The sequence below is a fragment of the Lissotriton helveticus genome, chromosome 12, assembly GCF_964261635.1.
Source record: "Lissotriton helveticus chromosome 12, aLisHel1.1, whole genome shotgun sequence".
NCBI classification, from domain to species: domain Eukaryota; kingdom Metazoa; phylum Chordata; class Amphibia; order Caudata; family Salamandridae; genus Lissotriton; species Lissotriton helveticus.
Window position 1 is genome coordinate 83,819,478 of NC_136073.1, and position 16,394 is coordinate 83,835,871.

At 43.4% G+C, this 16,394-nt stretch overlaps 1 protein-coding gene across 4 annotated transcripts in view; it reads left to right on the forward strand.

Annotated features, from left to right (window-relative positions):
- LOC144798569 (vomeronasal type-2 receptor 26-like) overlaps nt 1-15,871 on the forward strand; it is a 607,526-nt gene extending 591,655 nt beyond the window's left edge. For 3 of the 4 annotated variants that reach the window (XM_078669515.1, XM_078669516.1, XM_078669517.1), the window contains 3 exons: nt 2,686-2,910; nt 10,178-10,301; nt 10,394-15,871. In XM_078669515.1, the coding sequence (XP_078525641.1) occupies nt 2,686-2,910; nt 10,178-10,301; nt 10,394-11,313 (1,269 nt within the window). In that variant the 3' untranslated portion in view covers nt 11,314-15,871. The remainder of the gene's footprint in view (nt 1-2,685; nt 2,911-10,177; nt 10,302-10,393) is intronic. The other variant, XM_078669519.1, reaches the window with a different exon arrangement.
- The last annotated feature ends 523 nt before the right edge of the window (nt 15,872-16,394 follow it).

Genomic DNA, 16,394 nt, shown 5'->3' on the forward strand with positions numbered 1-16,394 from the left:
TGGAGAATCTCTACCTGTGTTGCTGTGCCTCTCAGAGTCCGTGGGGGCCCAGGATCAGCAGACCGGTCAGCTTATGTGCGGTGCTTGCAGATGCACAGAAGTGACTCCTTCACTTCAAGGTAGATTTCTTCATGTTTCTTGGATTTCCACATCCCTTGGAAATGTTCCTGTATGGAGCACAGGCACAGATATTGCAGTAGATGAACAGCGTGAAGAAATCAGGAGCAGCAGGAGTCTTCCCGGTTGCAGCCTTGATGCCCAGAGCGAAGTACAGCAAAGTCCTGAGTGCCCAGATGGTCCACATTGAAGTGGTGTCTGAACTGTATTGTGTCCCACAACAAAACTAGGGACCCACCCTCAGGTTAGTCCTTAAGTACGCTAAGTAAATGGTTGGGACGTTTCAGGGTTCCCTCCGAGGGGAGGGGTTGGACAGTGGTGAGGATACTCAAATGTCCTTTGTCCAGTTTCACACAATAGCGCGAACCAACGCCTCCATGAGCTAGTAATGACTGGACTATGCCAGAAGGGCACCAAATGAGCCCTTCAAGTAGCATGAGTGCACTGGCCAGCACTTCTACCCAGCCCCAATACACTAAACCCTGTCTGGGAGGTGGTCACACCTCCATGTGACAGGATAACTATTGTTCTACCTTCCCCTGCTCGAGCTTGGCTCAGCAGCAGGAGGGCAGAATCATGTCTCCGGTCAGCAGCAGCCATGTTCTGCTGTCCGGGTCTATAAGACTGGTACCGGTACCACTGAGGGCCTAAGAGAAGACCTTTATAGTGCTTGGAATCATATCTTCCACACCGTTTATGGTGTGGGGGTATGATTACAACATGTTTGATACCAAACATGACAGGGTTCGTTATAGCCAGTTTCGAGATGGTCATCGCGTAATGATACGCTGCCCCTCTATATGTTATATGGCTGTCTCGCTTTCAACACGGGAGAATAGACTCCGAAGGCTGTATCGGTGTCCTGCTCATGCAGGGGTACCCTCACACTTAGAACCGAGCACCTGCCTTCAGGATTGAAAAGGCCTACTGTAGGGGTGACTTATAGGTTTTAAGTACAGCGACCATAGATATTGGGAACCTATATCTGTCGTAAGTGGTGTTAGCACCAGGTTACACAGGCTGCAATGGCAGGCCTGTAGTGACAGTTTGCATGGCATCACATAGGTGGCATAATTCCTGATTCTGCCTATGGGGGGCACCTGGTGTACCTATGCCCTGGGTAACTTAGTACCATACACAAGAGACTTATAAGCGTACCCCAGTATCCAATCTGGGATGTACCTAATTACTTGTCTTGACAATTTAAGGAAGAATGCAGAGAGACTGGGGTCCCAGTCTGACTTGTCAGAAACAGTATAGCGCCAGGCAAAAAGAGAGGGTAACCATAAAAGCAGATCCTACTTTCCTACATTAAGGAAGCAATTCCAGCCTGATGTCTTGGCAAGGCCTCCCCTCAGAGGCAGGCCTTCCCCGGATCCTTCAAAAGCAGTAGAGTTTCCTTCTCATCTTTAGAAGTTTGCTTTTTATAACAAGTTTCTGGTTCTTGCCTTTCTCCAGATGCTGTGTAGACCTCCATGACATCAAGAGGGGGATAGTGTATAGATTGAAGGTATCAACATACATATAGAACTGAGGCAGTTGTCCTGATTGAATCTATTATCAAATTAACCATTATCCCTAAACTTTGCGGTGAACCAATGAACTTGAAGTGTGTTTCTCTTTTAGTGTCCTACATCTCCATGGCAATGAGTGGCAGGTGAAAGTCTTTCAGTGTTTTTATGTAGCATCACAGACAGATCTCTACAGCAGGATAAAGCACAGGATGCTGGGTTTGAGCTAGCAGCCTTCTTTTCTTATGCAGCCTGGCTTTATCATTTGGGTATCCCATTGCATAGGTGTTGCTCAGGCCAGTTTACACCACAACCTGAAAATGTTTAGACAGTTTCAATTAGCAAAAACATGCCTTGTTCGCTGTTTACAGGATAGGTACTCAAGACTGACAGAAGGACTTGTTTTAAAAAACATTCTAGAGGAAGGGGGAAAGAGATAAACAGAACAGGGACACACTCACACACATGCATGCACACATATGAGACAGGAAGCTCTGACCATCACTAAACCTATGTAGCCCTTAAGTGTTCTGTATACCCTTTGCGGACTCAAAGACTGATATTCCACGTCACAGCTTCTCAGTCACTCTCATGCACACTGCACACAGAGACAGGGAGAATGATTGGGCTCTATCACAACCTACTTAATAGATTTACAAGGAAGAGCCAGTAGGTATTCTCCCCACTGTGATGAAGGCAAAAATGCCTGTACTCTAAAAACCTAAAACTATATTCAGCTATTATCACCTGGCACTAGCCATTAGTAATCTCATGGCCTGGTCATGGTGATAGTTGTCACACATAATAAAACAAGTGCTCCTTTGGATGGTCCTTGACCATCCAACATAGTTTAGCAAAAGGATAAAGAGCATTTATTAGCAGGTTTGTGATACAGATAGGCTTAGAAATACTAGTTTACTCTTGATACCTTGAATTATCTGTGTAAATCACAAAATGGCAGCGCAGTGAGAAGCAAAAGAAAGCAGTTTTCTTAAAAATACGTAAAGATGCAATGGAACACCTGTTTGTCACTAAAGTGATTTCATCATCTCCTTAGCTACTCCATTACCTTAAGAAGGTGCATTTGCAAAAAGAAGGCAAAGAGGCATTCTTTGATGAACATGGCAACCCTCCAGCACAATACGATATTGTCAACTGGCAGCGGGGTGCTGAAGGCACCATCAGGCAAGTGAAGGTGGGAACCTACGATTACAGTGCCCCTCCAGGGAAGACTCTGCTCATCAATGCCAGCTCTGTGCAATGGCCAGCAGGAAATACACAGGTAGAGAAAAGACTTCGAAAGACTTTGAGACATCTGTGTAGTTCTTTTTTCTGCTCACTGCAATGTGTCACTATAGAATATGAAATATGAAATTGAGTGATCTCGAAATGATAAAGCAGCTGCTCAATTTGTTTACTAATTTGTTGTGTAAACAGTCAAAAATGGTGTTCCTACCCCACATACTTTTCACAATCAACATGATAAAAAGTATAGTATGCCAGTAAAGATAGAACCTTTGAACAGTGAGAATCAAGGCATTAATTCAAGAGGAGACAGAGTGATGATTCTTTTAATTATTTACTAGAGGTGAGTGAGTGTAGGTTGGGTTGGACAGGTTCTGATATCAAGAGACTGAGAGTTGTCAGAGGTATCTTCAGTACCAGCACAAGAGGTTTTGAATCCTGTTGTTACGAGCTATATGGATTTTGTCCCCTGAGACTTCTATAGCCGCCCAGCATAATGAATAGCTTAGCTATGTATTATAAATTGACTGGCAGCATGGCTTTGTCCAGGAGATATCCTATTTTGAATTTGACATAACTGGTAGCTGTTAGACCTCTCAGCCCTAGGGCGGTCTTCCCCAAGCTGTTTGTCTATTTATCTCAGTTATTATAAAGAAATTCCTTTTTGTTGGACATAGACTGTGTCCACTTTACCACTGCTAACCAATGCTAAAGTGCTTGTGTTGATTGCCTAAACATGGGTACATTGGTTTACACCCCATTGGAATATTAACTTTACTTATAAGTCCCTTTTAGAATGGTGTACCATATACCCAGGGCCTTTTAAAATGATACTTGTGGGCCTGCAGCACATATTGTCCAATCCACTTAAGTAGCCCCTTAAACCATTTCCCAAATCTGCCAGTGCAGCCTCAATGCGGTTTTAAACTGGCAGTTCAACCTGGCAATATATAGACTCCTTGCCAAGCCTTAAGCTCCCCTTTTATTGCATATACAACACCCCTAAGGTAGACCATGGGCCGTCCATAGGACAGGGTGCATTGTTATTAAATGGTTGGACAGGTACTGTTTCGTTTTACATGTCCTGGCACTGAAAATCCCCTACATTTGTTTTTTCACTACTGTGATGCCTACCTGCACACAGCAGCAGCCAGCACAGGTAAACGGGTGTGGTGGGAGGTGTGGTGGGAGGTGTGGCGGGGTTGGAGGTGGGGGAAGTCGACAGACGATGGAGTAGATTTAATTTTTTTTTAAATAATACCAATTCCGTCGTCTGTTAGCCTTATTACATTTAAGATCTAACTTTTGATTGGGACAAGGTAAACATTTCCTGTTTGGCAACTATAAAATTGTAATGAAAAATCCTGTTTAATGGTGAAGTTGGATTTTAAATTACAATTTTGTAAATACCTGCTTAAGAAAGTCGGCATGTTCCTCCCCTCAGCCATTTGGGTCACATGAGTGGGTGTAACTGACAGTTAGAATTTGTAAATTCCTCCCAGACAGTCACACAATAGAGGGATTAGGTGTGCCTGAATGGACCACCTGCTCGCAGAGCCCCTCTTGCAACTGAATGGGCTGTGACCTGCCTTCACACAATGGACCTGTCACCTCCGTATTGTCTCTGCAGTCAGCTTGGAGCCAGGGAAGGGAGTCAGGAAATTCCAAGTACTTCAAAGTGAAACCTCTAGAAACGTCTCCAAACTTCAAAGGAGGCACACGTATAAAAATAGAGCCCTCAGAACCACTCTTCAGTTCACTTTATGGATCTGCAGAATGATTTTCAGAGGACTGCCTTCTGCTGTGGCCTGCTGTGTACTCCACAAGACTGCTTTGCTGCACCATAAGGACTGCTCTGCTGCATTGAGCCATCTTTGAAATCTCAGAGGCCAGCCCTGCTGTTTGGGCTCTGCATTTTCAACTGAACCCAAGACTGCCCAAGTGACATCAAGGGGTAGCTTTCTGGTTTCTGTTCACAGCGACCGGGACAGAAACGGCTTTTACCATCTTGAAACTGCACTTGGACCCCCAAGCAGTGCCCCACCAGCCCTGGACCGTTGGCTGTGGGGCTAATGGTGCCCTGATAGCCACAATCTGACACATGAATGAGTTCGATTTTTAACATCGAACTCTCACCCAACAGCTGCTTCTCAGGCACTCTTGTCTACCGCCCCCCTGGCCCTTCGAAGCAGTTCCACGGTAACCTACCATCAAGTGTGGCTGAACGAGTCAGTACCACTTCCAACTTTACTCTGCTTGGCGATCTCAACCTGCATTTTGACTCCTCACTAGACCCCATAGCCGTTACCTTAGCAGATGACCTAGCAGCCCTGCAACTCACCCAACGTGTCACAACCCCTACTCACGTTAAGGGTCACCTGCTTGACCCTGTTTTCAGCAATTGCCCCGATCTCCTAGCTGGCCCACCTATTTCCCTGCCATGGACAGACCACTTCATGGTGCCCATCAGCTGGACCACGCTTAAACCTCCATCGATTGTACCCACTACCTAGCTCATGCGAGCCTGGTCCCGCCTTGCGGTGGATAACTGGGCCACTAAACTTGCTAGCACTCAACCCTGTGATCACGAAGATCCTGGCCTAGCCAACCAAGCCTATGTCAACTGGATCACACAAACCCTAGACTCAACACTCCCAATAAGGAAGACCACGCTGAGACGCCCCCACAAAACTGCCCCCTGGTACACGGACTCTCTCAGGGACAAAAAACGTCTATGCGGAAAACTAGAAAGACGTTGGCGCTCAGATTATGCGGCGGACAATAAAACCCGCTACCGAGAATCTATCAGCGAATACAAAAAGCAAGTAAAAACAGCCCAGGCCACATTTTTTTCCGATAGAATAGTGATGGCCAAATCAAAACCGAAGGTGACTTTTTCACATCGTGAAACAGTTAATGAAGCCTCCCCCCGCCCTGCAGGTCGAAAAATCCACCACCCATTGCAATAACGTTGCTGAATTTTTCTACCAAAAAGTAAATCTCATCTACTCAGCCTTTCCCCCTCCAAAAACATCACGTCCTCTATCCAACCCAATAAATCCCCAGCACCTCACCCCCCCTTACTACCTCAATCCACTTTGACTCACTTTCCCTTACTGGACCTCACAACCATTGAATCCTTAGCGAAGAGAGTCAAATCCGGGTCCCCCGATGACCCAGCCCCGCCAGACATAATAATGGCCGCCTCCCAGGTCACCTTGCCTATAATTAGGAAGGCACTGAATGCATCAATCACCTCTAGCACGGTTCCGGGTGTCTGGAAGCAGGCCAAGGTCAGAGCTCTACTAAAAAAGCCTAATCTAGACCCAACTGACCTGGGTAACTACCGACCCATCTCCCTGCTCCCCTGGTTGAGCAAGATTTTAGAAAAACATGTAAATCATCATCTAGTGAACTTTTTAGAAAGCTCTCACTCACTAGACTCCACACAGACGGGCTTCAGACCGAAACACGGGACCGAGACCGCCCTCCTCATGGTCACCGAGGAAGCTAGAAAAATCCTGGATCAAGGAGGGTCAGTGGCAGTGATCCTCCTCGACCTAAGCGCAGCGTTCGATACGGTCAGTCATGACACTCTGCTGTACCGTATGTCCTGTGCCGGGATTAAGGACAAAGCCTGGTCGTGGTTCAAGTCCTTTCTAGAGGACAGATCCTTCAGAGTCTTTGATGGTGAGTCCGTATCCTCCAGCAGACCTCTGAAGTGTGGAGTCCCGCAGGGCTCCTCTCTGAGCCGCGCACTCTTCAACCTATACATGAGGCCACTGGCTGAGGTCGTCCGTCCTTTCGGGATTAAGATCATCTCGTATGCGGACGACACGCAGCTGGTGGTCTCACTGACGCAGGATGACAACCGACCTGCGTCAGGCGGGCTCAGAGATTGCCTAGAAGAGGTGAAGACCTGGATGTCCTCTTCATCCCTCAAGTTGAACGGGGACAAAACGGAGCTGATGCTCCTAGGCCCCCCAGATCTCCGCCTCCCCGATGCCCTTTGGCCCCCGTGCCTGGGTCTTCCTCCAACTCCCAAAGACAATATCAAGAGCCTCGGAGTCTGGTTGGACAGATCCTTATCTTTCAATATGCAGGCCACGAAACTGTTTTGGCATCATGAGGATGCTAAAGAAAATCGTCCCCCTCCTTCCCATGGAAGCCAAACAGGTGGCCATACAGGGCCTATACAATCACGCCTTGATTTTAACAATGTGCTCTATCTCGGCACCCCAGATTACACTCTACGCAGGCTGCAGATAGTGCAGAACTGCGCAGCCCGTTTACTGCTGGAGATCCCTCGCAGACAATCAGTGAGGGACGGACTGGCTAGCCTCCATTGGCTACCGGTTCGCCAAAGAATCCGTTTTAAGGCAATGTGCATTGCCCATCAAGCCTTCTGGGACACTGGTCCGAGTATTACTCGTGACCTAGTCACTCACTATACTCCCAACAGAAGTCTTTGCTCCAGCCAGACCTTTCTAGCAGTGGCTCCTAGAATAAAAAGATCCAGATCCGGCGGTAGGACCTTCGCTCACAATGCCTCCAGGGCCTGGAATGCACTTCCACTTCACCTCAGAGCCAATTCTAATCTCACCATGTTTCGCAAACAGCACAAAACCTTCCTGTTTAACACACCCTTTTAACTTCAACCCCTTCCTTTGTTTTTCCCGGTAGGTGCAGGCAATAATTCCGTGCCGTTGGTGCAGTGGGTGTAAAGGGCCTTGAAAGTGTAGGAGTGCAAGTGTGTGAATTAAAACAGGGAAATAGAAGAGTCAGGTAAATTAGACTTTAATGATCCTGCCTTCCCCCTTATTAAGAAAATGGAGTTGGCGAATCTCTGCAATAATGCTGCAGATTAATAGGGCTTTAAGTGGTACAGCTTAAAGTAATATTTTAATTTATTTAAAGGTAATCATGTTTTTACTAACATTTGGTATTTGTTGGTCTACCCTATAAAAACATATTAACTTGGTCTATTGTTTGGTTTGGTTAGTTCTATAGGGGTTTTAGGTGAGTATTGTTTCTTAACTTAACAATTTGTGAATTAATTGTTTGGCATAACGTTTTAATATTTTATTGATTTCTATTAAAACAATAAATTGTGTTATTTAAACATTTGTTTCTGAGTTTCAAACATATATTGCCTTTAATTTAAGATTTTTTAATAATTGTTTCAAATTAAAAATAGATTTAGAATTAATGTATTGTGCTAATCTAATGTATTACATTGTTCAGAACTGGACGGTTACCTATAATATGGATCCTGGTCTTCCACTGTCCTAATTGAGCATAACTATTTCTGGAAACCATAATGTCACCAAACTCTGTAACATTGGGTAGGCAAATGTTCTTGTGAAGTTGCCATTTTCTGAGGAGGAACAATCTAAAGGCATGTAAAACATCCTTGCTGAATGAAGATTTCAAAGGATTATAGAAGCCAGGAATCAGGAATTCATCATTGGAATTCTAAAGGAGTGAAGAACCAGGATGAGCAATTGGATGGAGCAAGGAAGCAAGCAAAGAAACACATATTTGTTGTGGCTCAACTTCCAGCAAGGCTGAAGCCCTCATATCATAACAGGACAGGAAACGTAAATGAATTCAAACACCACATGGCAGGAAACATAAATCACGTAGGAACCAAGTAAGAAACATCCGTGATAGAAAAGGAAAAGAAAAGAGAATGAAAATGAAAATGAAAATGAACTGCAGAGCAGCTTTAAAAGGCAGCTGAAATTCTCAGCTAGGTAATTGCCATTTTGGTGTTGGAGAAACCGGGAGCAGCAGCCAAGAACGCAGAAGCACAAGAAAAGGCCCCAATTGAGTGATCCTTCCAGCCTGCAAGTGTGGGTTTCGTGTGGGCTGCAGTAGTAAAAGGCAATTTTTTGCACATCCATGCATGGATGTGTGGGAGACACATAGCATTGGGGCCCCCAAACACTTGGGGCCCCCAAAGTCCTTTTCCGCCTGCCTGTTCATGGCGGCGGGACCACCATGAACAGGCAGTCGGAAAGTCCTATCCTAATTCCTTGCGCACTGCCTCCATTGTAGGGTTAGGAATCCAACTACAATCCTTAAGGGATCTTTGATCCTGTCAGAGGCGGCAGTCCTACCCCCAACATCTGTGGTCCAACCGTCTGCATTGTAATGCTGCGGTCAGACCGATGCCCTGGAAAACAAGTGGACCGCCACCATCAGCCTGTCGGTGGCAGACCGCCCGCCATCATTATGAGGGCCTTAGTTTGGAGTTGAAGTAGTTTACTTGATAATAGTCTAGTGCTTTCTCCAGTGTTGCTTAGTTTGGAGTGGGCATAGTAAATCTGACTCCTGCAGAGTCTAACTTTTTCTCCAATGTTGCTCAATTTTGGAGTGGGAATAGTAGATTTGAAGCCCTAGTACCCAACACTTCCCAAGTGTTGCTTAGTTTGGAATGAAAATAGTTAATCTGACTCCTCCAGAGCTCAATGATTTCCTGAGTGTTGTTTAGTTTGGAGTGGGAATAGTAAATCTGCCTCACCCCACAATATATATTTAATTTAAATGTATTAAAAATTATTTCATGGGAAACATCCTTTACAACGCAACTTTTACCACGCAGTGCCTTTACGACGCAACTTTTACAACGCAAACCATTACAACGCATTGCACTGGGGGGCGCTCTAGGATAGGGAATAGGTTTAATTTGCTATCCAACACCTTCCCTACTATCCACGGGGACTGGAGTTGGAATAGTAAATTAAACTATCCACTATCCAGCGCCCCATAGCACTATGCGTTGTAAAGGCATGCGTTGTAAAACAGCGTTGTAAAGGCATGCGTGGTAAAAGCATGCGTTGTAATGTCATACACCATGTTTTATATATTTGTAGATTTATCTGTATTTATTTAATTGTTTGAAGTAAAGAAATTATATTTTTGTACATTTTCCCAGTTTAATTGTTGTTTATAAGTTTTAAAGTTGATACATTTTTTGTATATAAAATATGTTAGTCTAGAAATGTTGGTATTTTTGTATTAATTGTAAAGTAAAGTACATTTAAAAAACGAATATCAAGTTAAAATCATCCTATTTATTTTAAATATATTTTAAAATGCACCTTTTTAAAATGTAAAAATTATTTTAATGAAATACATTCCATATTTAAAAATCTATTATATATTCTATATATTTTGCTGTACTTTTGAGCTTTGATTGTGTCTGTAGTCTCTGCAGTGTTGCCACTTGGAGTTGGTGTATTCAGAATGAGAATTATGTTTCACCTCTGTTTTCATCTACTGTTGTTTACTATCTCCAGGTCCCTGCCTCTGTGTGCAGTCCCAGCTGTCCTCCCGGATTCAGAAAAGCTACTATACCAACAAAGCCTATTTGCTGCTATCAGTGCGTTCCCTGTCTGCGGGGAGAGATTTCCAACCAAACAGGTAATTGGACCTGCAGCATGAGAGCTTGAGTTATGATTTTTCAGTAGTCAATAAGTAAGAATTAAATATGTTCCATTCTTGTCACCTATCAGATTCCACTGAATGCCTCAAATGTCCGTGGGATCACTGGTCCAATGAGAAACGGATCCGATGCATCCCAAAGGTCACTGAGTTTCTTTCCTACATGGACACCTTTGGAGCCATCTTGGCTGCAGTCAGTCTTTTGTCTTCGTCAATTCCTGTTGCCATCCTTGGACTCTACATTCATTACAGAAGCACACCTATTGTCAAAGCAAGCAATTGTTACCTTAGCTACCTTTTGCTCTTGTCCCTCAATATGTGTTTTCTTTGCTCATTGGCTTTCATTGGTTACCCCTCAACAGAGAAATGCCTTCTTCGCCAAGCAGGTTTTGGCATCACTTTTGCCCTTTGTGTCTCATGTGTCTTAGCCAAAACCATCATGGTGGTCATTGCCTTCAATGCCACCAAACCCAACAGTGACTTAAGGAGGTGGGTTGGGCCTCAGTTGTCATACACAATCATCTTTTTCTGTACTCTAATCCAAATTCTTCTCTGTAGTGTTTGGTTGGTTGTCGCACCTCCCTTTCCAGTCTATAACACCCACACTCACCCTGGTATCATCACAGTAGAATGTCACGAAGGATCCGCCATTGCTTTTTGGTGCATGCTGGGATATCTTGGATTTCTTGCTACCATAAGTTTTGCAATTGCCTTCCTGGCCAGGAATCTTCCCAACAGCTTCAACGAGGCTAAATTAATCACTTTCAGCATGCTCGCCTTCCTCAGCGTTTGGATCTCATTTATTCCTGCCTACCTCAGCACTAATGGCAAGTACATGGTGGCTATGGAGATTTTCGCCATTTTATCTTCAAGTTTATCTCTAGTTTTTTGTATATTTTTCCCAAAATGTTTCATCATCCTTTTTAGACCAAATCGAAACACAAAAGCATATCTAATGGGCCGGGATCCAGGTCACACTAAGACCTTTTAACCACAGCTATACCATATTAGGACACACATTTCTCTTTAACGTGGACAGAGCATTGTTGTGTCACATATTCAGTTCTGGAACTATTGTGCAAATCAATGTTTCTTCAGCCTTTTATTGGTATGATTTGTTCAGTATTTTGATGGCATGTCCTTAAATGCTACTGTGCATTATTAATACAGAATAAACACATGAATACATCTATATATAAATATGAATACATGCATACCACCCTTTTAGAAAGTTCAATTAAAGTTCTAGTTTGACCTTTTCTCATGTTTGAGGTAAGCCAGATTCCTTTGATGATCCTTTCTTGGAATGAGGTGTTTTACTATTTCCAGATTGATGTGGATGGTTTTGCAATGATCCTTTATTTAGAATGATAAATGGCTATGTTATTTTAGGCTCAGTGTCGATGCTAGTTTACTGATCCAACAGTTAAACAATTTGCCAGAGTTTAGAAATCTGAGCAAGGAACATAGGGTCTGTTTCACAATGCTGTTTCAGCACAGGCCTGAAGTAAGATGTGCAAATAGAAGAATTTATAAACCCAAATTGAGGTCTACCATTGGCAAAATATGGGCTTGAACCAGAAGAGTGTAATTCTTTTGTTGAGTAAATCTCCAGGGGGTTGAATGTGAGCATTTCAGGGTGTGGACAGATTCTTGCAGGTTTGTAGGAATAGTAGAATGTCACTCGATATGTTTCCACTCTGAAAATGGTTGGGGATTTGCTCATACTAAAGACACGGGTACATCGTTTTTTCAGGGTGGGAAATGAAACATAACACACCTAAATTAAGAAGGTGTGATAGAAAAGAGGCTCATCCACAGGGAAAAGTACCATATGGGGGGAAAAGGAAAACCTTAAGAAGTGCATATGTCTTTAAGGATTTTATTTTCTTGTTAAAAACTGGGCACCTATTACATTTCTGAAGATGTACTTGTTTCCATCTGCCAGTATTCCTGGGAAGGTACAACAGATGGAGCTTCTCAGGTGAACACATGGAAGGTCTGAACTGTGAGAAAGTTGAACATTTTCTCCAAATGTACGACTAACACAACTGGGGATGGCCTGACATGTATTTAGTACATTCAGAACTATAAAACAAATATCTTTGCACAAACACTTTTTAAAATATGCATCATATTCTGGTCAAAGTATGTTCTGAGAGGCCGCTGTTTGGAAATAGGCTCTTGCCCAGTCTGATTGGCAGCTACATTGTGAATTGGAGAATGGACTGGCTTTATGGAAGACCTGTGCGGACTCTGCTGTTGTCAGTGTTTCCAGAATGTGGAGCTGATTTCTGCATTTTTCCTCCTGGCTAGCAACAAAGCAGAAGTCCCATCCTCGAGCACTCCTGGCCTTCCCTGATGCTGATCTTCAATTGATAAAAGCCCCTATCCAGCCCAAGGAGTCCAGAGATGTGGACACATGACCTTGGATCCCACAAATCCTCAACAATGGCCCCAAGCTGCAACTTTTACAAGTGCATGTGAGCGGAGGGAGTAATCTGATTGATGTCCACACTGCCTCTCTGCACCACCCATTATTACACAAGTGATTATTTGACTCTGCTACTATTGCATTAGTCCAGCTCCCAGTTGACTTGCTAGTTGGTGGGCTGGAAAGAGGCCTGGGTGTCCCGAGAGGAGATCCGTTCCTTTGGCCGGCCTTCCTTCTGTTTCTGTGAGTCAGACATTGGTCTACATCTCATCATAACTGAGATTGGTTCCCAAGTGAGATACAGTTATTAGACTGATTGACATCACCTTATCTAAACCAGGAGGTAGAAGTTCCTACCTGGGACCAGTCAATGCACTTGTTGAACTCTGAAACGTTGTACATTTCTTTAGCAGGTTACCAGGTTTCCAGGATCCCTGCCAATAGTTTTGGTTTATTTTGTATAATTTTAGGTGTATGTGAATACTAAGGCACATTCAAGATGTCTTGCATGCTTGTAACGATGTTCCTCCTTTTTTTTGGCAGGAAGAATGCCAGTCCTCCATTTTGTAGAGTATTCATTATTGTCAGCTAACAATGGCAACCATTGTATTGTTTGAAAGAATTTCCATCAGGACCACACAAAACACAAACCATGTCTCAATTCCAAAAAGAGATGCAGAAACACCTCTTCAATAACACTACTTCATGATGCACAAACTGTCCACAAGCTTGCCAACTCTCAAATTACTTTTGAATGCATCTTTGCCTTTGACATCGTATATTGGTCTGCTGTCTTTTTCTAGGTTTGTGCCATACAACTACCACACATCTTTTAAATCTTTTAACAGTTAAGTAACTGCGATGTGGTGATTTTGTATTTTTTAATGCAGGAATGAGCTGTAGGTTACAATAATCTACTGACTGTATACCTTACTAAGTGGTCAATTCCGGTGTAATTCGGAAGGGCTCCAAATTGGATTTGTTTTTGACAAATCGGATCTGGAGCTCTTCTTTCTGACCAAATCGTACACACTTCCCAACGACTGAAAGTGATGCCTGGAAACTGATAGGGCTGTGTGAATTGGTTCCGAACGGCATTCGGACGGGATGCGCTGTTTGGAACTGAATTGTACAGCTCTAGGGACTCGGTTTCCGATCGAGCGAGTACGATGACCGTTTCGGACAGCCGTTCCAATTCAGTTTCCCCCTTGAAGGATACCCCCGTTTTTGTCTACTACTAATAGACCTCAAGTGGTTCGGAGCATTGTTTTAAGCAGAATAGACTATTGTAATGCATTTCTTTTAGGTGTCCCAGTCTCTTTGACCAAGAAACTACAAAGAGTACCGATTTTGGTGGTTAAGCTGGCACTAAACTGGCCACGCGGAGCCTCGGCCTCTCTGGCCCTTAAGGACCTACATTAGTTGCCTTTTGTACAAAGAATACAATTTAAGGCACTATGTATTGTTTACAGGGCAGTACACAAAATTGGACCTAAAGTACTACAAAGGAAATTTGTATGTTACTCTCATGTTAGATCCTTGCACTGCTCCTCCGCGAATCTGGTCTGTGTTCCCCATGTCAAGAAAGTTTGAATGGGAGGCAGATCTTTTAGCTTCACAGCATCTAGACTTTGGAATGCACTTCCTCCGGAGCTTAGACAACTGAATACCTTGTCATGCTTCAGGAAGGAATTGAAAACAAGATTGTTCCCTAGAGAGTAGACCGTGCCTTTCTCAGCCTTGATACTCGCTGCTCGGTAATCTAAGCGCCAGGATACCCTTGGGGTGACAGCCGCGCTATATTAGTGTACATTACATTACAATGAATCGGCTGCCGGAATTTGTCTTTGGGGCCCATAGCAGGCCTGCCTTCACCTGGGACCTTCCAAATCGGGGTTATGGGGCGTACCCATGTGACCCCTCCATTCCAACTATGCACAATGTGCAGGCACCATGGGGTTCTCGCCATAGAGTGCACGATTTTCCCCAGCAACCCCTTTTTCAATGGGAGCCTGTGTTCTCATTCGGAGCACAGGCTCCCATTGAAGTCAATGGGAGTACGACCAAATCATTTCCGGAAGCATTTGGATGCATCAAAATTTCTTGGTTGGACTCCCCCGATCCGAGACGTTGGGAAAGCATTCTGGGACCAATTCGGTAGGAATGATTTCCGAAAGAGATCAGAATCGGGCCCTTAGTAGTAAACTCAGGGCTGAAGGCTTTGCACACTTAGGGCCCAATTCTGTGAAAAATGTGTCACCTCTCCCCTTAGCTACTTACCTATTTGCATCATAATTCCATGTTGGACTACGATTTCGGAATATTTAATGTAGAAATTCATTTTTTCACAACTATTCTATGCACAACCGCAATTTGGAGAAAACCAACACTGATTTCTTAAAAGTATAGCTCAGCAGAATTATATGATTAGTGTTGAACAAGGACATATTGGCTAAACGACACAATAGGAAATTGTATTTCCAGTTTAGGGTGGGCTCATTGCCCATCAAAGTTTTTACAGCTAGATGGTCCAAATCTCACGACAATATGTGTTCTCTATGCCAGACTAGAGAGGAGTCGGCGGCACACCTGCTATTTGCTTGTCCAGCTTACGCTGCTCCCCGTCGAGTGTGGTTAGTCCCAATTTGCAAATTATTAGGAACTAGAAGGAGTGAAGAAGCAGGAAGAATTCTACACACAAACACTTCTAGTCCAATCATTACAGCGGTCTGATTAGGTCACAATCGTTTCCCACCTAACAATTGCTTTCTGTTGCACCTGTATATGAAGTTTCATATTTAAGCTTTGACTACAAGTATTAGCCCCATAATGCTGGCTCCACATGTAAGGACAAACTTTGAATATATCCTTCATTTGAGATTTATAATGGCGCTGTTTACAACAGCTGTCTTTTATGTAAGCTATAAATGCTATTTTACTACTGTTGTATGATTTTTAAGACACTTTCATGTAGATAACTTTGTATGTTAAGGCAGTCTCCCAATTATGCTTAATTATTTTGTATGCTGTTGTCGAAATATCTCTTAGTAATATGTTTTGTATTTCGCTTTTATGACAAAAATTTCAAATAAAGCTTGTTTGACTGACTGATCAAGGATATTAGCGAAATAAATTATTGAAAAAGTCATGATTTTCAAATGAATGTTGACATGCAAAAGTTTTACCAACTGCACTAAAATGTGAAGTACTTCATAGACTTTCATGCAGTGTGCAAAATCAAAACTATGCAACGTCACACCCCATAGTTACCTTAAATGACATGGGACACTGGCTGTCCTTAAAACATGGCAGATGAAGCAAGGAGAGAAGCCAGTTAGTTCCTGTTATGATAGAACCCACTGGATATTTATAAACTGTGCACACAGGAAGTTGTCTGGTTGCTTCTGAAGCATGTTTTTGATGTTCACAGTATTGTCTTTACACGGCAAGATAGATATCAATTGCCTGATTTTTCTAGCGTAAGATCCCATATACGTTCCTACCACGCTTTAACTTCTTTATTATCATCAAACATTATTAAATCATTTTGTCAATGCCACGTTGCATATGTACATTTGTTAAATCAGGACAGCACTTAGTAGGAGATCACAATTTACACTGCTGAGCATTACATAGTC